The sequence below is a fragment of the Syzygium oleosum genome, unplaced genomic scaffold (assembly GCF_021117445.2).
Source record: "Syzygium oleosum isolate NSW1041296 unplaced genomic scaffold, Sole_v2.1 Sole_v2.28, whole genome shotgun sequence".
NCBI lineage: Eukaryota > Viridiplantae > Streptophyta > Magnoliopsida > Myrtales > Myrtaceae > Syzygium > Syzygium oleosum.
The window spans coordinates 958,082-978,709 of NW_026607512.1; the positions used below are offsets into that span (position 1 = coordinate 958,082).

At 41.7% G+C, this 20,628-nt stretch overlaps 2 protein-coding genes across 4 annotated transcripts; one reads left to right on the forward strand and one right to left on the reverse strand.

The window, feature by feature from the left end:
* Positions 1-6,747: 6,747 nt before the first annotated feature.
* On the reverse strand, positions 6,748-10,518 carry LOC115680690 (protein phosphatase 2C 57). The gene is made up of 11 exons (XM_030604509.2): positions 10,111-10,518; positions 9,535-9,663; positions 9,322-9,424; positions 8,924-9,034; positions 8,508-8,587; positions 8,352-8,405; positions 7,745-7,861; positions 7,561-7,615; positions 7,379-7,411; positions 7,243-7,289; positions 6,748-7,021 (listed from the first exon to the last, which is right to left on the reverse strand). Exons 1-11 carry the CDS (start codon positions 10,410-10,412, stop codon positions 6,901-6,903), a joined length of 1,152 nt encoding a protein of 383 aa, XP_030460369.1. The 5' UTR covers positions 10,413-10,518; the 3' UTR covers positions 6,748-6,900.
* A 2,686-nt stretch (positions 10,519-13,204) lies between these two features.
* LOC115680689 (uncharacterized) lies at positions 13,205-20,016 on the forward strand. Of its 3 annotated transcripts, XM_056303667.1 has the most exons (11): positions 13,205-13,405; positions 13,546-13,719; positions 13,787-14,129; positions 14,618-14,768; positions 15,853-16,075; positions 16,173-16,264; positions 16,572-16,707; positions 17,417-17,748; positions 17,962-18,536; positions 19,154-19,351; positions 19,482-20,016. In XM_056303667.1, the coding sequence occupies exons 1-9, from the start codon at positions 13,320-13,322 to the stop codon at positions 18,210-18,212; spliced, it is 1,788 nt and encodes a 595-aa protein (XP_056159642.1). In that variant the 5' UTR covers positions 13,205-13,319; the 3' UTR covers positions 18,213-18,536; positions 19,154-19,351; positions 19,482-20,016. The 3 variants fall into 3 exon arrangements, with proteins under 3 accessions (XP_056159642.1, XP_030460367.1, XP_030460368.1); XM_030604507.2 differs by having other exon boundaries at positions 19,154-20,016; XM_030604508.2 differs by having other exon boundaries at positions 13,230-13,405; positions 13,868-14,129; positions 19,154-20,016.
* Positions 20,017-20,628: the final 612 nt, after the last annotated feature.

A 20,628-nucleotide genomic window follows, 5' to 3' on the forward strand; every position in this document is an offset into this window, starting at 1 on the left:
TGAAATTACCAACCTTAATTAGAGCCACTTACCAATTTTTATCGCATTGAATAACTAGCTAGTTTTGGATTATCACCTTTCATTTGAGCTTCCTTGTCAATGTTCAGTTTTTTTAATTTATCAACTTTTCATTGCCCTGGATGTCAAACTCTCAATTGCCAATTTTTGTTGTCTTTTATAAAATTTTGTTTATATTTCTTAACTACACCTTATATTTACATAAAATCACTAAATTTAATTTAAGTGAATTATCGAATTTTCTCCAATTAAGTTATCAACTCTAATACGAATTAGCTACCAACAGTTATTTGTTTTTTTTTTCCAACTTTTCTATTAGGTTACTTAATCGGGAAAAAATTGGTAATTCACTCAAAGAAAAGTTGGTAATTTCATATCAGAGTTTGTAACTTTAAGGCGTTAGTAAGAAGTAAATGAAAACTAGTTAAATATAAGAAACCTTTTTTTTTGTCAAAGAAAAGAAAAGTCCATAATTCAGAAAAATTAAATTTAAGCTGTTGATATGAATTATAAATAAATTATTTTATAAAAGATGAGAGTCGGTAATTCGAAGAACGTAAGAAAAAATGGTAACTTTTTTTTTTTGAAAGTGCCGGTAAATTTTTCCTGAAAATCGATGAATGACAAATACAGTTTCTTGGCACTTACCAACTAAGAAACATGCGACAAGAAAAAACAAACTTTTTCTTTGAAATTGGAAAGGTAGAACATGTTCTTGCCTTCGGTTGAACATGTCCGACGAAGTATGAGGACTTGCCTTTTACTTTTCCCGCTTTCTCCGTCAAGAATATGTTCTTGCCTTCGGGAAAATGAAAGAGAAAAGGATAAAAAAACAAATGTTCAGCTTCGAAACTTTGTCCTCAAAACGTGCACAGAAGCCTCAACCCTCTCCTGTTAATGATCAATATGATCTGTCATCTTCCAAGGTGACAAAGGTCACTGAGAAAAACGCAACAACTCTTGTTGGGACTCCACACGAATCCAGTCCTAAAAAGAATATTCGCGTGGCGACTTTGCCCGGTTGAGTTCCTACTGAATCAAGCATTATCGTTCCTGCTTCGGCTCAGCACGGAAAAAGGCGATCCCGGAACACGACGGGCACGATAGCTTGCCAACAGGGAGGGCAACAGAAAAGTGGGGCGCGAGTGGGAGATGTCGACATCGTCCTCTTTTGTGGTCGAAGCGGATCGAAGAAATAGAGAAGCAAAACGAGAGCGACATGCTCGTGCTATAGTAGTACTGCTACAGTTGAGCGCACACCAGTATGGGGAAAGTTCCTCCAAACATGGATAAACATGGAAGGGAAAGGGACACGAATTTGGTCTTTCCTTCCTTAGTGGCGTGGTTCAGATGTGCCTTTGTGGTGTGCTCTTTGCTTTTGTGACATGACCTTCATGCTACAACCTAACCAGTTTCTTTTGATGAATTTGGAACTTCTTATGTGGCTCAAATTCATTGCTCCCATTATTTTCGAGTTTCCATTCGTTAAATCTCACTCCGTGTGAGCTCATGCTGTGTCTGTGCACGACAGGGATGGATGAAGAAAGCTGGGACGTTCAATGGAAGAAACGAATTCAAAGTAATAAAGAGAGAAAACCGAAACCCTAGTTTTCTTTCTTGAGTCAGCTTTGGAAGTGAATAGCACTCACCATTCACTTGTGGGCGGTGGCGTTGCCATTGCCATTTTTCTATGCTCTCATTTGCACAATTGCATGCGCACCATGTGCTTTGTCCAATTTCACAACACTTTGTTTGTCAGCTTGGCATGGATTTGACTACAAGCAAAGTATACGCTCCAAGAAAAATCAGAACAGAAGTCCGTTAGAAACTTCGCAGGTAAGCAAAACTAAGTTACGACGAGGGCGGCGACGACCACTACGGCTTGATGACAGGGGTCCATTTGCGTGGCTAAATAAGGTGAATGTTTAATGTACATGTCATTGATCCGACGTAGCTCGTCAGCTTGGATAAATCTCATCATTTACCGTCCACAAAATAAATGTTCAAAATCAATGTATGCTCAGAGGATGGTTATTTGTTAATTTCTGATCCTAAAAACAGTATATGTTAAGAGTTCAAAATCCTTATTAGTAGGGCCCGTCAAATGGGTGGGATGAGTTGGGTCGAGTCGAATAAAAAATGGCCCGATCTAATTTGACCTATTTATATGTAATACAAATTCAGTGACCAATACCGGATCCACCATGTTACTAAACTACTTCCACACTTAATCCAACCCATGAAAATTCATATCCACTTATTTAACCCACTTTAATCTCTTCATGTGTTTATGTTATTTGCATAAAATCGCTATTTCGACTATAATATGTTAAATAATTGGATTTCGACATTACATGGAATTTTCAATTTTTGTATTGATTCACAATGAAGGATAAAAGAAAGTTAGTACTTAGTAGAGAATTTATAAAATTACAGCAACAAATAACGTGAAGGAATTGAAATTTTAATTAAATGGAATGTAAGATATTGAAGAATATAATTTATGCTGACCATGGATTAAAATAATAAGATTAAGATTAGAATATTACTTAGAAATAACAATGCCAAATGCAACCAAGAAAAGATATACTCCAATAACTAGCAAACGAAACTTTAATAAAAATAAAAAACAACGGGAAAAAAAAGAAGCTGTCTTGATATTTTTAATAAGGGTAAAGTTGAGCTCACCTTGCGGGCCCACCAAGACTTCTTTGATCTTGGAATTGTCCAAGGAGTCAATTATTTTCTCTTAAAGGGTGAAGAAATAATCATAAAGGCGAGTTGAGTTTGGGAAAATTTTTTGGACTTTGCCATTCTAAATCCATTTGCTGAACATAGTTAACCCATATAATAACTCAATCCATCACATATGAGTTAAGAAATAGGTCAATGACCCATTTTGACAGGTCTACTTATTATGTTAATGCTTTCCATAGATTTTTGCTTGCTGCAAACTTTCAATGCTTATGTTTTTCTTGTCACCTAAAAATGACATTAAGGGTCCATTTTTCTGACGGAAAACTGTTTCGGGGAAAGTATTTTATGATTTTCCAGTGTTTGGAGCACAGAAAACTAATCAATTTACGGAAAATATTTTCCATGGACTAAAAATAACAAATTTAGATTGGGGGAAAACAGTTTCCTCTTCTGGCAAAAAGGAAATTACTTTCCTTAAATCACCAAACAAATGAAAGCTTATGAAAAACATTTTCCTTTATTATAAAGGTTTCGGTGAAATAAGTGTGCATCCTAAGAGGAGAAATATGTAAGGATAAAAAGTACTAGCTTCATTGGAGTAGCGTCAAGTGATTTCTAGGGACGATAACACTATATATTCTATATTCGTTTCAAATCATTGGCTAATTCGAGGGATAGTCACTTAAGTTCCTAAAGGCTTCCCCTTTGATTTTGTCCTCTGTATTTGTAGCCCATGGTTGCCAACTTTTATTTTCTCATAATGTCATAAGAAGCCTAGATATGAGGATCACAGGTAGACCAGCTCGAATGGAAGGCCAAGTTAGGCCCAAGGTCAAACTTACCTTTTTACCCTTAGTGCCTCACTCATTTATAAAGAAGAAGAAGAAGAAAGAAACATACATATTTTTGGCATAATTCCCTAAAGAAAACCCCAAACTTTAGGTGCAAACCTAATTCTATCCCAAACTTCTTTTATCTAAAAAAATCCCCACATTCACTTTAATCCCAAATTTGCCCACTTGTAAAAAAATCGTTACTAATTTCTTTAAAGTTATCAACATCGATGCCGATTAGAGGTTTATTATCAGAACCGATGTCTTCATCAGCACCTTTGCAGTCATATGGAACAATAACAGCCTCCCGATGCCAATAATCTTTAAGAAATCAGTGGTGATTTTTGAACACGTGGGCAAATTTGGGATTAAGGTTAAAGTTGGAGATTTTTTTTAGACAATAAAATGTTTTGGAAAAAATTAGGAGTGGACCTAAAATTGGAGTTTTTCTAGGAAATGAGGCCCATATTTTTAGAGAGAGAAAATGAACTATGCATAGTTGGGTCGAAAGTAAATTAGAAGATTGGCTAGCTTCGAGAGTACATGCAAACGGAAAGTAATAAAGGGGCGATTGAGTCATTGACCCATTATAATTGAGCCCTTTTTAGATTGACCTAATAGAAAAGCTGGCCCATAATCTAAGTCCCACCACGTAGCCCACATTCTTCCTCTTTGTGTAATGGTCAATTGGAAGTTATGGAGTCATGTACAGGGCAAAGAGAAAAAAAAAAGACGTGAGGTATGGATGGCTTCTCTCTCTCTCTTAACTCAATTAGCTCTCTTTTGCTTCTCTCTACCTATGTTGACTTAAGCAATGAAAGGTCTCGTAGTGTAAATTCCGAGAATCTTCCCTATTTATGACGAGCAAGATATAAACCTGCAAAGTGCTATCACTGATCAATCAACGACTATCGAGTTTGCGCGTCAAATTAGTAATAGTGAAGAAAACATAATCAGCAGGGCGGAACTATGCAAAGTGCTCCCTGTGGTGATGTAACGTGGGAACAGTATAGTTGACTCTTTGGTGCCTGTGACACAAAGAAGGTAAAGAAACAAGGAGTTGCAATTTGCGCTGAAATTGGTGGGGGAAGCACAGTCGCCATCACAGCTTTTATGTGTTGCTGCTGAGTTCATATAAAAGAAGACCCTTACCATCTCCAGCTCCAATACGACTCAACATCGAGAGAGAGAGAGAGAGAGAGAGAGAGAGAGAGAGAGAGAGAGAGAGAGAGAGAGAGAGAGAGAGAGATTGCATTTGCACGAGCCATGGCTCTGAAGGCCTTCCCTGCTGCCCTTCTCGCTTCCCTCCTGATCATGAGTACTCTCTCTTCAGGTGCAAGTCAAAAAGCATTAGTCAGTAACTTAAAGATCATGTTAAGATTGAGCTTGCAGCACATAGTTTAAACATCCTTTCCCTTTTTCTTTTCTCGAATGCAGGAAGGACAGAACTGGATGACAAGATCTCTGGCTCTTCACTTCATAAGGTAAGCACATACCATCATAGTTTCTATTGCTAAGAATACAAATAGAATATCTCTTGCGCGCGCCCGAATTATCCTACCACACCATTAAGCCATTACGGCTTTGGGTAATAGAAAATGTTCGGAACTCCAAGCTCCGGACATGGAATATCATTATTTTTTAGCACATCGTATGGTCATTCATTCATGTCAATCGTCAGATGACAAGTGTTATGAATTTTCTCATTTCCCAATAAAGGAAAGGGTAAGAGCCCAAATATATTTCTCATCGCTATGCAATGAGATGATGCGATGCTTACCTCCGGATTGTGCACTGCGCGAGGAAAACACTTAAGAATCGTGGGGGTACAGTACAAAATGCATGCATGCACGCCTTTGTCAAAAAGTGGGAATTTTTCATATCGCCAGTAAAGGTGAACATAACATAGCGGGAATTCATTAGTTTCAGCTGATAACTAGCATCTCTCTCTCTCTCTCTCTAAAGGATGGCGTTGTTGCTGGGATAAAGGGAAGGAAGGTGATGGGGATGGAGGCGATGCCGGATTATGACGACGTCTGTGCCAACACCAAGCACGATCCCAGGAAGAAACCTGGTTGCTAGAATCCTTGACGCTCATCATTTATCTCACTCTCACCCCCACCCCCACCCCCACATTATTAACTTCCTTCTCTCTCTCTCTCTCTCTCTCTCTCTCTCTCTCTCTCTCTCTCGATATATATATATATACTCTGTTTTGCAAGGCATTCTACAATAAACGACCCCGACGAATAATAATTTGGGTGAGTGATGATACCCCAATACGTCGCACGTTGCCTATATGCAGTTGTGTACCTCTCTGTAATATTTGTTTTACGTGTATGAAGGCTCAATAAATGTTGATTTTGATTGCTTAGCTTTGATACATCTCAGTTCTCTCTCTGGAGATCTCTCTCGATCTCGATCTCGTAAGGTAGTAAGAAATCCTGAGTCTGTATCCGTGGACTTTGTACATGCTAATAATAATACTTCCCAAACAAATATCAATCTGTCAAAAATTACCCAATAGTGAAAAACTCGAAATTCATTAATAAAATATAGACCAAATACTGTGCATACATACAAGGCATACTTGGAAACATGAAGTGGTAAACGAGATGAACAAAGACAAGAACGTCAGTGACTGTGGCGGTGATCAACCATACAAACTGTCCCGAGTATCGAACAAAAGATGTGTGGCATGGTTCTCTTCGTAGGTTCTCTTTGTCGGTTTTTCATCCACATAGTACGTCGTCACGGCTTCAGAAATTATGGAAGGCGGTAAGAGATCCTGAATCTGTATCCGTGGATTACAACCTAATTACTTATGTCAAATTTTACTTGAGCATGATAGAAGAACTGCTACGCCATGTGAATTTGACGGAGATGATTTACGTTTTTGAGAGTTGATGGGTGTTTGGTGGAGCCATCCCTCCCGCAATTTCACCTTCTCTCGGGATGAACCGTAATTTTCAGGGCCCTCTTGATCTCTCAAAAGCATCTCGCATAAGTTGTCTATGGAGTTTCAATGGGTATTAAGTCCATGGAATATCCCTAACCTATCAATTTAAATTTTTGGGTGGGAAGAATTTGTGTTAGTACACTTGATTTATAGCCTAAACTCCAGCTTTCTCCATAGCGCAATCTGGAACTGAGGATAGGATGGACCACATATAAACATACCTTCATAACTATGGAAAAATTGCATGAAGAATTTTGTATTGTATTACTCTAAGATGCGCTATATAGCAGGTTTAAGTGAGGTTATCTAAAATAATATTACATGAAAAGAGCAAAAATCGAAGCTCTATGTCGACTTATATACATTTGGGGAATTGAGCATGCTCCAATTTCATCAAGACAGCAGGGAAAACATCCAAATTCCAAGAGACACGAGACCAACAGTGGCAAAAGCTTGGCCGAATTCAAAAACTACATTTGGTCGCTGCACTGGTAAATTGCGCCAGTCCGTTCGCCTACACAGATTGATCAACAACAAGGTTACAACAGACGTGCAAAATAGAAACCGTGATAGATTTTATTATTTGAATTCAAGTCGATGACTCAGGTAGTTGAGAACCGATTTGATGTTACTCAACAAGGCATGGCTTTTCTTGTAGTCCGGTCATAATCAAATCCAATCCATCTAATTAAGTAAAATAAGTACTAAAATCATGTAGATCGACGATGCGCATACCCCAATTCAGCAATCACAATGGTGATATTATCTTGTGAGCGCCGGTCCTGCAAATGCATGCATTATCGAGTTAGTGGCACTGCCTTGGAAATTATTTCTAGGAGATGGAATAGTTTTTGCTGCGAGTTATAATTACCAGAGCTGCTTCTGCAAGTGCTTCAGATGCCAGCTGCATTAATGAAAAGAAAGGAACTTACAGTAAGATCAGAATCAACTATCAAGCATGATAGGGAAAGGAGACGATCAGCAAGTAAAGTAGATTTAATATACTGAGGAGTCTAAGGCAGATTCGTCATTGAAACAACATGACTTAATTACCTGAACATTTCCATGTTGCCGAAGTTGGTTTCTGACAAATTCAATGGCATCTGAGCTGAAAAAAAAAACAAACGATAACCAGAAAGTTATTTTTACCTCCTCACTTAGGAAGAAAGAGAAACCAAAAAAGAAAGAAAGAACTTCACCGTATTACTGTACTTCATCAACAAATAAAGAGCAATACCTATTCATGTAGTCCCATAAGCCATCAGATGCTAGCACTATGAACTCTGCATCAGAACCAAGAGCTACCTGGTATATGTCTGGAGATGCAATGACCAAGTCCCCATTGAACTGAATGCTGAAACAGAATTAATTGTGTCTGTGGTCAAAGCTATGAAATCTAAACCGTCAGCAACTAGGAAAAGTTACAGTCCAAGTGTACATGTACACCTGTTGCAAGCTTACAACTACCAAAAGGATTATTGCATATTTAACAACCCGTGCTCATTTTGAGTTCATCAAAATGAATGAGCAATAGTTACACAATAAGTTTATGAAGGTGCTAATCACCCTTAAGCCACTGGGGCAAAAGGCACACTAGATTGGTCGAGAGCATCAGAACACATCTTCATCCTAAAAGCATCTCTCAGTGAAATGAACCAACCAACTCGCTTCAACTGTGTTGCGCTACAACAAACTTCAAGATCAATTCTTTAGATATGCCGTTTGTTTGGTTGGAGGAGCAATAGAGTGAATTCACGAAAAGACAGTTCATTTGAACCCCAAGCATTCCGCCTCTCCTCAGTAGGGGGGAGCGAACAATAATGAACAGTTAGGTGGTTACCTACCGAGAAATAAATTTCTCTGACCATCTTCCTTCCTTGACTCCCTTCTGAAGCATCCTTCTCAATTATCAAAAAACGTTATGAGGTATGATAAGAGGTCATTGTTTACGATATTGCACAAACACTATCAACATAAAAATGAGAGTTGCAGAAACTAACTCGATCTTTTTTGTCTTGTAACGTATGTCACCAAAAGCTCGAGAGACGGAGATGTCGCCACAAATCCTTCCATTACTAACCTACGGTCCCCGTGCACAAGAGTCACCATCCACATATTGTATAGTAACTATAAGTACTACAGAAAAAAAACACAAATTCTAGAACTGGATTGAAAGTCATTTATGACTTATGTGAAAGTCATGATGCTTCAAATTACTAGCCAGAGAATCATCCGCAGTATTACTTAATTAAGAACTCATAACCAGAGAAAGAAAACAATGATAAAGCTAGAAAATCCAGTCTGCTTACCATCAAGTAGGTACTTTATGAGTTCAAGATTATGCTCTAATTATTGGACACAGAAAAAGAACTTATCATTGAGAAGACAAAGCAAAACGGTGTACAGAAAAACACACCCATCCACCTGCTTCTCTGATTCTTCTGATTTCGTTAAGAGAAACTTTGCTGCTTCCATATGGTCGATGGGGATTTGTTAAAACTTCCGGCTTTCCAGAACGGGAGAGGACCTGAAGCAGAAGTTCAGAGGGTTCATTGTGGTTGATGCAATCAGACAAATAAAAAATGACATCATAATTAAACGCTTTTGTGCCAGATATCGTTATCGGGAGCAATGTAAAGTTCATTCAAGAAATTTGCTATAACAGAAGCAAATGCAACCCTGCATTATCCAACACATTACATATCTCACATTGGCCCGATACATATTTTGGAATACAATAAATTCCTTCAATTCTGAATTCCATAAGCCTGGAGATATTATGACCTATTATATATTCACGAAAAGATTACGTACCACACATGAGTCCCCAACATGTGCAATGAAGATCTTATCACTCCCAAGGAATATAGCAGTGGCTGTTGAACCTGATTCATCTTCTTCTTGTGTCGTCTCAAGCCTACCCAAAATGAAAGATCATACAAAACTTCAATGCCACGACTTGAGAATACTTTATGGGGGCTTATTCTCTTTGGTTATCAACTAAAACCGAACAGAAACAAAGCTTACCAATTCACTAATTTCGCATCTGCATTTGCAAAAGCCTCCCGCAGTGCCTCTTGGATGGAGTTGATGTCCTGTTTACTCAGGACCAAACCACCTTGTAGGGACATGACACATTCTTTGAACAGTTCGTCCCTGTACTCAGAGCATCAAATTTAAGCTAAGGATTGAATTGAAAGCCTATAATATCTCTGCAGAACAAATCAAAACCCGAAACAACAATGTCGCCAACTCTAGATTATTCAGGCTTAGATGCGAAACAGAGTTATGGCAATTTGAAGGACAACATCAACGGCAGCTTCAAACTTGTCCAGAAGAGCAGTGTCGATCTTATTTACGTGCCTCGGACGAACAAAGTGGTTAGAGTGAATTGTACGCGTGCTACGCGCTCCACTGAAGCTCGGAAAGAAACAACAATTGAAAGCTAGCTCTAGCACCAATTCCAGACAACACATTCTCGCAGCCAGAAAATCGCGAGGTGAAGCAACTAGCATTACCTTAAACGAAAGAACAACAAGTGCATTCGCACTCATGGTCGTCAGGAAAATATAGACTAAGACTACAACGGCATATTATCTTAACCTGAGGAACTTGGCTGAAGCGAAACCTCCGTGGCCATCGAAGACGGCGGCGAACGAGTAGCCGTCCAGGCCCTCGGTCCTCACGACGACGTCGTCCTCCATCTCCTCCCGGGCCCCCTGCAAGCTCGCGTAACCCCATCGGACGCCGGACACTTCCGCCAGCGACGGCGGCGCGTCGATCGCGATGGCGGAGCAGCACCGGCTCTTCGGCCTGGCGGCGGCCTTGGCCGGGGACCTGGAGGCCGGGTCGCGGGCGAGCTTGGCCGAGAGGAACCGCTGCAGCCGCGGGCTCAGCAGCGCCATGGATGGACCGAGTTCGAGGACCGAGTTTGTCCTGGCTCCCGGCGGATTTTGAGGAGCAGAGCAGAGCAGAGGAGAGATTCTTCGTTTGTGGTGGGTAGGGATGGGGGGCTGTGGAGAGATAAGAGAAGGAGAGGAGGATGCTTGGCCACTAATAACTGAAAATTTTTTTGTAACCGATTTGGAGCGACGGAGGAGATTCTCGTGCAGCGTTGGACAGTGCCGAGTCGGACGGGGCTCGTGTGGATTGCGGGCGAAATTTGAGTATCCCATTCGGCTGTCACTTTAGATTTAGATGCTCACCTTATCACTTTAGGAGAAAAATATTAGGTAGACACCGGTCTTGCCACGTAGGCGGTAGGACACTCCGCTCATTAATCGCCACGTGTTCCGAACGAAGCCCACGTTTTAGATTTTGTCTCTTTACCTCTCTCCCTCTCGCTTCCTCCTCCTCCTCCTCCGCCTCCTCTTCTTTGCACAGGCAACATCTCTTTCTACATCGCCGGCTTCCTTCTCCGTTGTCGGTCCACTCATTGATTTTTTTTGTCCTCATCCTCGCCCTCGCCCAGGCTGCGAAGGTCAAGTCTAAGGCAGCCCTTGCAAGAGCGATCCTCGATGGCAAAGTACATGCCATATGCCAAAGGGAAAGAAAAGAAAGAACAAGAAAAAAAAAGAGTTAATACCACGAAAAACCTTAAATTGGTACACTTGTGACACATTTACCCCAAACTATTTTTTTGACCATAAAAAATCCCAACGTAGACACTGTGACAATTTTATTCGAACTATTTTTTTGACCATCAAAAACCCCAAATGCCAGTACATCTCGTGACAATTTTACTCTTAACTTACCACAAAAAACCCCAAACTGGTACATATGTGACAATTTTACCCTGAATTAAAATTTTAATATTATTTTTTATTTTTTTCGAATTTTTATTTATTTTTTTATTTTTTTCCTTTTATTTTTTTTTTCTTTATCTTCAACCTCTGGCCGGTCGCCGGTCCAGCGACCGGCCAGAGGCGGAAGCCGGCGAGGGCCGTCCTCGCCAGATCCGGCAAGGGTGACCCTCGCCGGTATCGGGCGAGGGCTGCCCTCACCTGCGTCGGGCGAGGGCCTTCCTCGCCAGATCCGACGAGGACCGCCCTCGCCTGCGTCGGGCGGGGGCCGCCCCGCCGCGTCGGGCGAGGGCCTTCCTCGCCGAGATCGACGAAGCCGCCTCGCTGCGTCGGGCGGGGCCGCCCTCGCCGGCGTCGGGCGAGGCATCCTCGCCCGCCCGGGCAAGGGCGATCCTCGCCCGACTCGGGCGAGGGCGACCCTCGCCGTATCGGGCGAGGGCCCTCCTCGCCGTGATCGGGCGAGGGCGCCCTCGCCGTATCGGGCGAGGCGACCCTTGCCTGCGTCGGGCGAGGGTTGCCCTCGCCGGCGTCGGGCGAGGGCTGTCCTCGCCCGCCCAGGCAAGGGAGACCCTCGCCCGGCTCGGGCGAGGGCGACCCCGCTGCGTCGGGCGAGGCGGCCTTCGCCGGCCGGCGAGGCGGCCCCTGCCGGGCGGGCAAGGACGGCCCTCTCTTGAGTCGGGCGAGGCGGCCCTCGCCGGCGTCGGCGGGCGGCCCTCGCCGACAGCCGGCGAGTCGCTCTTGCTAGATCCGGCGAGGGTCGCCCTTGCCGAGTCGAGCGAGGGGCGGCCCTCGCCCGGCGGCTGAGGGCGCCCTCGGCGCTTCCGCCTACGGCCAGGTTCTTTGGGCCGGCTGACAGAGCCGAGGTTGAAGTGAAGAAAAAAAAAAAAGAAAAGAAAAAAGAAAAAATTCAAAAAAATAATATTAAAAATTAGTTGGGGTAAAATTATCACATGTGTACCAGTTTGGGGGTTTTTGTGGTATGTTCGGGGTAAAATTGTCACAGGTGTACCAGTTTGGGATTTTTTATGGTAAAAAAAATAGTTTAGGGTAAATGTGTCACAAGTGTACCAGTTTAGGGTTTTTCGTGGTAATAACCCAAAAAAAAAGAGCCTACTTGGATTGGGTATTTTACTGCTTACGCGGCAAGACTGACCTTTCTAATATTTTCTCGTCACTTCAGTCATCTTTTTGTAAGATCCTGGGAGGGGTGGCCAGCGGCCACGGGAAATATGACAAGTCCACATGCTGCCCTCGGGCACGATTGGCCCAACCCCAACATTTTTATAAATTAAATTAAATTAATTGAAGAAAAATTTGAAAAAAATGATAAGCAAATTTGAATTTTATAAATTGCAATATGCAACACATATAACTACAGGTGATTGGTTTCATAGTGGGTCGATTCTTACTCTGAAACCTAGAATCACGGAATTGGCCCACTCTGTCCTAGAACGGACCCATTTGGTTTGGTCCGGTTTTAGGGTTGGTTTCGAATCCGATGATTTTTCCTTTTTGGTTTTTTCTATTCCCTACAACTAGGAGTTTCCCGACATTAAAAGAAAGAAATAAATTACGAATTAGGATTTGCTTCAAGATAAAAAAAAAAAGTAACAAAAATGAAGAAATCTTGGGACCGGTCCCTCTAAGAACTACCTTGAATCGACCTATCCGGTTCGGTTCATTTCGCATCCCAGGTTGGATCGGGATCGACGCACAACCCTACGTATAACCCGGAAAAAAAATTAAAAATAAATACGAGTGAGTGAAGTACAAGTACGTCTTGAATTACCCCGTAAATCTTATGGGCCCGCAGAGCAAAAGCATGTTCGCCTGTGCTCAAACCGAACCGCGCGATCATCTCGGCCCGGTCCGACCCTCCAAAGAAGAAAACGGGAGGAACAGAGACCGAACCGTGCAGGGGCTTTATCAGAAACCTATCAATCCCCAATCCCACCAGGCCTACCTCGCGCGCTGTAGATTCGACCCTGCAAATTTCTCCGTCCCCGGAAGATGGAGTTCCTCTGTTCTTTGACCGGCACGGCGACGCCGTCGTCGTCTTCTCCTCTCCTGCCTTCTCTCCGCCCCAGCGCCTACAGGTAAATCCTCCTCCTCCTCCTCCTCCTCCTCTCCACGACGACCGCGTCACCGCTTCGAAGGTGTAACGGTCGGTTACCGGGACGCCCCGGATAGCTGAATTCCTCCTCCTCCTCTGCTCTAAAAACCATGGTTTTTCCAGGACGAGACCGCCGTTTCCGGTGGCCGCCGCCGCCGCCGCGACGCTGCTCTCCGTTGCTGATCTCCGGCGGCGGACGTTCAGGGGCGGGGTCGTCGCCGGTCCGATTAGAGCCGCTGCTAGTTCCGGCGTGACGAGTAAGGATCGAGGCGGCGGAACAGCGGCTGACCTCGGGAGGTAGGGACTATCTCCTCATCCTCGGCTTTTGAATACTGTGTTTGATTGTTTGAAGTTCTGTGGTTAGAAAATGTTCCGAGAGTGCGTGGTTTGGGAGTGCCCGAGGCGTGACGAGTGCGGTCGGTGTTCGATGTGTGAAAATTGGCAGGTCGGAACCGTCCGCGGATTCCTCGGGAGGCGTGCACGAGTTCGAGAGAGAGTTGCAGGAGTTGTTCGATGAAGTCAAAGGTATGATTGCCGCAGGGAAGCATGAGGATGCCATAAGCCTGCTTCGAGCGAATTTCGAAGCTGTAAAGGGAGAAATAGATGCAGGTTCTAGGAGCATCGAAGAAGCTGCTGTTCTTGACGTTTTAGCCCTGGGGTACATGCGCATTGGAGACTTCAAAATGGTCGAGACCATACTGGAGATGGTAATCTTTATTTTTATTTTTATTTTTATTTTGAATAATTGCTCATTTGCAGGGTGATGCACCCGCCCCTGGGGAGGGGGGGTTGATTAGGTGGAGCTTTAGAATGCATTTGATATAGAGTATTTGTAGTTGCTTTCATGTTACACGGGGAAAAGGTGGTGCCTAAGTATGATATAATTTGTCAGGTGCCTTTCTTAAGAGAAATAATCAACAAATACTTATGTATGTTTCTGTTGTATATTCTCGCCTGTGCTGTTCTGGAGGTTGACTGCGCTGTTGTATGAGGGAGATCCAACGACTTGTTGCCTGGCTAATTCCCCTTGTGATTAAACTCTTCATCTCAAACTTGAAATGATGATGTTGTGATGGATTCACCTAGATCTGAAGCCATGCGTTGGATGCTAAAGCACATTAATCACGATGTTTTTCTTCAATGTTTGAGGCCGCGATTCTTCTCTTATCTGTTGTTGCATTTCATGCATGACCAGATGAACGAAGTTGTTGGCAATATATACGATGATGGACGTCTTTTTGGATCAGTACTTATGCATATGGGAAGCATGTATTCCAGTTTGGGGAAGTTTGAGAAATCAACAGTCATGTACCGAAGGTCTATTAGCATTCTTGAACAGCTATATGGTACGTGCGATGTTCAATCTTAAACTCTACGGGTTTGCTTGGGTCTAGCTTAAAGACCAATAGGATAGCTCTGTTGGTTGGTCTTGCATGGATGGTTATGTCGCTGACTTGACTATGTTGGACTAAGCAGCTAATGGGTGGCCATAATGTTGACTGCAGCTGCATGAACTAGTTGTTAAAATCATATGTTTGGCAGTTTGTCTATTTTATCTGTTTACCTTGTGCTAGTATATTGATGTGAAGCGATTTGAATGCCATTTCACGTTTTTGAAGTAAGAGGAATTGCTATTATCTATCATTTGACAAGAACTTGCATTGCATTGAGTGCAATTTATCTGAACTCATGTTCATCAATGTGTTTGTTATGTCTCCGTAATATCTCGGATTTTGTCTGAGGTTATGAATGTTCAAAATGAAGTTATTTGAGGTGATTAATGAAAGATGTGGTGCATCGCAAATTTTAAAAAATCATCAATCTAAACCTTTGGTAGTTGAAGAAGATGGATGTTGTTTCGTTTTCAACTCGGTTAATATTAGGATACCTCTTGAGTCTTCACTACCAAAAAAACATTATCTTGATTTCCTAAACGTACTACTTTTGTTGTTTAGGATGTTGGTATCAAAGTCAACAATTTGTTACTTTAAATTTTATATGCAAAAAAAAAAAATTCAGATTAGGTTTGCTTATTGCTATGACATGTGTAATGGGCATGTCCATTGGATTGTGCTGTTCAATCTATTATACACTAAATATCATTTAATCCTTATAAGATTTTTTCAACTGTGTTTGTGATTCCACTACCGTTTCCTAAGCTACTTTACAATTTTAGATGCGATCTTCCATTACAATTTTAAGCACCCTAGCAGTCCTAGAGAAAAACGCGATTTTGACTACCTTGATTATCTTCTGTCAATACAAAAACACGAGACTTGTGATGAATGCACGGTGCTGTTACACTCTCACTCTGTTGCTATTTTGTATAATGCCAATTCTTATCTTTCTCACAATTTGGAGTTCACTTAGAGCAGAAATGCTAAATGTCAGCAATTGTTCTTCGCTTATTTTTTATTTGTTGAACTGTAGGTGAAACTAGTACTTTTCTTGTCATGCCATTACTGGGAATGGCAAAGGCTTTGGGCTCTATTCAAAGAACATCTAAAGCTACAGAGATATACCGTCGTGCAATTAGCATTCTAGAATTAAGTAGAGGCCCTGAAAGTGAAGATTTGGCAGTTCCTTTATCTGGTCTTGGCAATCTTCTGATAATGGAAGGGAAGGTTGACGATGCAGAGAGTCCTTTTGCTAGGTTTGCACTGAATTCTGCTTGCTGATGTGTACTACTTATTAAGCAGTAGTGAACCCTGCGATATATGTTTAACTTGCCTTCTTGATGTTTCTGTTAGAATTGTAAGCATATATAAAACCTTATATGGAGACAAAGATGGAAGAGTTGGAATGGCATCATCTTCTCTTGCCCATGTGAAATGTGCAAAAGGTAATTTCTTACTCTCTCCTACTCTCAATATGGATCTCCCTCTTACTCCCACTGTAATATTTTACTTTGCTTCAATACTCTAGCCTTTTGATAGTTGAAACTTAGTGTAGATCAGCCTGGGTGATGAGAGGGCCATGCTTTGAGAAAAATGAAAGCGATTATAGTGGGTGATAGTAGAAAGTCCTTTTCTGATATAAGCTTTCCAGCATGTAGAAAGCGAGTTTTGTTCTGTGTATGACTATCCTATTTCTCACTAATTTTTCTATTAAATATTTTCCTTAACTAATGTTAAGTTGCATGTTTACAGGAGATGTCAATGAAGCTATTAACTTATACAAAAGTGCCCTTCAGATCATTAAGGATTCAAATTCTATGGCTTTGGATGATCCCACGATGGAGAAGATGAGAATAGACCTGGCCGAATTACTTCATGTTACCGGAAGGTTTACATTTACTACTCTATCTGGCCGAATTACTTCATGCTATTATTGTTTTGTAATCTGTCATCATAAGATGCATATTCAGTGTACTTTTTCTTAACACTTGGTCTTAAAATATTTTGAACTTCAGCTGAAGTTTTCTTTGTCGTACTTATTATAATGCTAAGAGTATTAAGGGGCATGTTTATTGGATTCCTCAGATAATCATAGAGCTTGCCTGTCTTTCTTCCATCTACCCTTTGCCATAGAGAATAGTATGTAGATGGCTTTCAAGGAAGTACTCTTCCGACATGCTGACTGAGGATGTGGCTTTGACATTTTTAGGGGCAGGGTCAACGTACAAGAGATGTTCATAAGTCTTTCATTAATCTCTTCTGGTAAATTGTCTAATCTTGGCCTGCAAAGGGGGCAAGCTGAGGGTTTAATAGGGCCTATGGTTGTTGGGGCTTTATGGTGTTTGTCCTTTAATTGGTATTTCATAGTGTTTAATTTGGTATTCTTGATAATGAATATGGGTTAATACCCTCGTGGTATTTATTCGAATATCCATAAAGAAAACATTCCCAATCTGACAGTTATCTGAGTGTATAATAATTGATTATGCATTTGAGATATCACAGAATGAAAATTTAAAGAAAACAACACTATTTTCCGGGCAAGTGAAGGCAGCTAGTAGTTCGCTTTTTCATTTGATTTAATGTGGCACTTGCAGGGGTAACGAAGGGCGACAGCTGTTGGAGGAGTGCTTGTTAATTTCTGAGAAATATAAAGGAAAGGATCATCCAGATTCTGTTAGACACCTTCTAAATCTTGCAACATCCTATTCTCGCTCAAAAAACTTTGTGGAGGCAGAGCGCTTGCTAAGAACCAGTTTAGATATAATGACGAGGACCTTGAGGCCTGATGATCCCTCCGTCAGCTTTCCTATGCTTCATCTTGCAGTGACTCTATACCATTTGAAAAGGGATGAAGAAGCTGAAGAACTTGCCAAGGATGCTTTGCTGATTCGCGAGAAAGCATTTGGAGAAGATTCTCTACCAGTTGGTAAACTCCAGTTTTTCCTGTCTTCGTTAATATTATCTCTATGCATTGTCTCTGTCTTCACAGGAAACATTATTTTGTGGAGTTACATTATGCAATGTTAATCTTTACACAAATGGACTGGGTGGCTTTTATGGACATCTTGAAAACATTGGGAATTCCCTATTCTATTGCAGGCTGGCAGCTTATATTCTTCCCCTCTGATTTGTCTTGCAGGGGAGGCTCTTGACTGTTTAATTTCGATCCAGACTCGCATGGGAAAGGATGATGACAAGTTAGTGGTGCTTCTCCAGAGGGTTCTAAAAATCCAAGAGAAAGAGATAGGTTATGAGAGTGAAGAAGTCGCAGTAACCCTGAAAAAAGTTGTGTTCTATTTGGAAAAATTAGGAAGAAGGGATGAAAAAGTTCAGTTGCAGAAAAGATTGTCTGTACTCAGGATGAAATACAAGCAAATGATACATTATTAGTTTCTTGGCACATCTGCTTCCATCTCCTTCAGGGTGATTTGGTATGTACAAGTGGGACCATTTTGAAAATCAAGTGAATACCTCTACATTATCCTGACGTTGTGATATTATCAGGAACTCGTGGTTTAGGTAGATGCCCTTATCCTGCCTTGTCAGATAGGAATTTTCGGGCCATAGTTGTTGAATTTATACCTACTTACTCAAGCAACTTGTCGGAAGATTCATTTAATTACTGGCGGCTGTGACTGGGATGGGCATTCTATGAGGACGGCAGTTTCGTTAAACAGACAGAAGAGCCAATTCATCTAACTATTGGTTATTGAGGTAGCACTTGATTCCCTTCTTGATCTGCTCTAATTACTTTAGATTCCTTTCTTGATCTGTTTTAATAACTGCTTTCATATCATCTATGATCACAGCAGTGAAAAGGCTTTAAAGGAAGAGTGATGCCTTGTTAATGTTTCTCTTTTCGAAATCAGAAAAAAATACTTTCTCTGAGCATTTTCGTGCGAAATCAGTCATCAATTTACTCTTATATTGATTACCCCTATCAACAAAAATGTCCAGCGGAGGTTACTGAATTGGCTGCAGACAGTTCTAATACTTAAATTTATTATAGTCATATTTAAATTTATGGGCTGCAGCATTCATGTGTCAAGTTGCCTAAACTGTTGTGATGGCTGTGACACCTAGTTCTGATGGCTAGTACTGTAATACTATGGTCTATACTGTGATTACACATTGTTCTCAGAATGTCATGCTTTCGGAGTTATTGCATTCTAAAGAAACCATAATTTCAATACTGAAATTTAGTTTCAGATGATTTGATCATGGATGGAAGAATGTTAGACACAAGTAATCGATAGAAAGAACTTCTGCTAGTTGTTAGCTCCCTGTAAATTTTGCTAAAACATCTATCTGCCTCTTTGATCCCTTTTCAGGAGCAAGGCGATGTCAGCAACAGGGGTTTCTTGGCAACAAGTAGCTCACCAAGGCAATATCCGAAAAATACATCCCTACATACGACAGTCACCACCTTCTTCATAATCAGTAGTGATGATGCAACGGCAGACTCGGCGGACCTGCAACTCGATAATTTGTGGCAGGGTGTGGAGTCCCTATGGTTACTCCCAAGGGAGGTAGCTAATTGGTTGCTCCTCTCACCGTTTTCAATTTTAAAAAGAAAATTACTAGTGATAAGAGAACCTTCGACTGGTGCTAATCATAGTGGATAACAGTTGAGATCACCTTCACCTGTTCTTTGTACAGAGAGCCTCTTGCACTTATAACTTGACATAAAGGGGAAGAAGTAGATAATTGTGCGACCCGACTCAGGGAACCGGAAGGGATCATGTTTTGACAGCTACAAGGCATGGACGCTAAATGTGAATTTTTTGGTCCGACATATAACTGCCATGTGGAGCCAGTATCAACTGCAGTGGTAAGTGGTTCTAGTCTCCACACTATTTGTTTGAAGAATGGTGTTGTGCTCTTTCCAAGTAGCTGTCCAGGATGATAGTCTGCAGATGACACTGAAAGGAAAAGAGTGGGAGAGAGTTCCATTGCTCGGATATAGGTCCTACCTTCTTACTGAAATTTTAAAGTGTTTTGCCTCAATGAAGAAGCCGCTTTCTCCCGACATTCGATGCAATTGGTGGGGAGCTGGGAAGAATGACTCATCTTATTCGAGTGTCAATTAATTCGAGTTGTGAGTTGGAATTTGTACCGAGGATCATCTGACATTCACTCGTGATATTAGATACTCTCTACCGGGACAATCTCACGTTGGTTTTAAATTCTTATCGATGAAGGTAGAATACTAGCTATCAAAACAGCAATCATTGATATTGGGGCTTTTTTCTATTCCGGTCCGGCACTGATTATCTATTATTCTACAGTTACCGAACTTGCTTCCCTGGGGCTGATCCATATGGTGTTTGTTTGGTTGGTTGTAGAAGAGTTTCGAGTTCTGGGCCAGAATGTCTGGTCTCAGAACGGACATTTAGGTCCTGCTCTTCTCTTCCTGCATTCTTTGTGACGATGACGGCCGCCACGGCAACCTAGTCTTTGGGCTGGTTGTTGTTGTTTTCCCTTTATTGCTTTGGTTCGGTTTGATTCCAGAAGTAATCAGGATCCCACGTCAACTTCGATCGGCCAAAGCCTACCCAAGCTCTCCTCTCCACTCATATATTCATACATGCATGTAAATTCGACATTATCTAAACATGCGGCTTGGTTCTCCAATGCTTCTCGTCGTCGGCTAATTTTATAATGCAAAAATCTGCCTCAGTGTCCAACCGTTTCTCACGCAAACGTGTTTAATGGGTCGAATCAACACGCGAGTTGGCCACGGAGAAACTTCGCGGAAATCAATTTTGGCAAAAATGATTGGATTTGACCCATGTGTGGCCGCCGA

Coding starts and splice junctions, on each gene's coding strand:
- LOC115680690 (XM_030604509.2), bottom strand. CDS start 10,412: ATGGCGCTGCTGAGCCCGCGGCTGCAGCGGTTCCTCTCGGCCAAGCTC. Junction 9,425..9,534: donor GATGCGAAATTAGTGAATTG/GTAAGCTTTGTT, acceptor CATTTTGGGTAG/GCTTGAGACGACACAAGAAG. Junction 7,862..8,351: donor TCAGAGAAATTTATTTCTCG/GTAGGTAACCAC, acceptor ATTCTGTTTCAG/CATTCAGTTCAATGGGGACT.
- LOC115680689 (XM_030604507.2), top strand. CDS start 13,320: ATGGAGTTCCTCTGTTCTTTGACCGGCACGGCGACGCCGTCGTCGTCT. Junction 14,769..15,852: donor CATTCTTGAACAGCTATATG/GTACGTGCGATG, acceptor GTTGAACTGTAG/GTGAAACTAGTACTTTTCTT. Junction 16,265..16,571: donor CCATGTGAAATGTGCAAAAG/GTAATTTCTTAC, acceptor GCATGTTTACAG/GAGATGTCAATGAAGCTATT.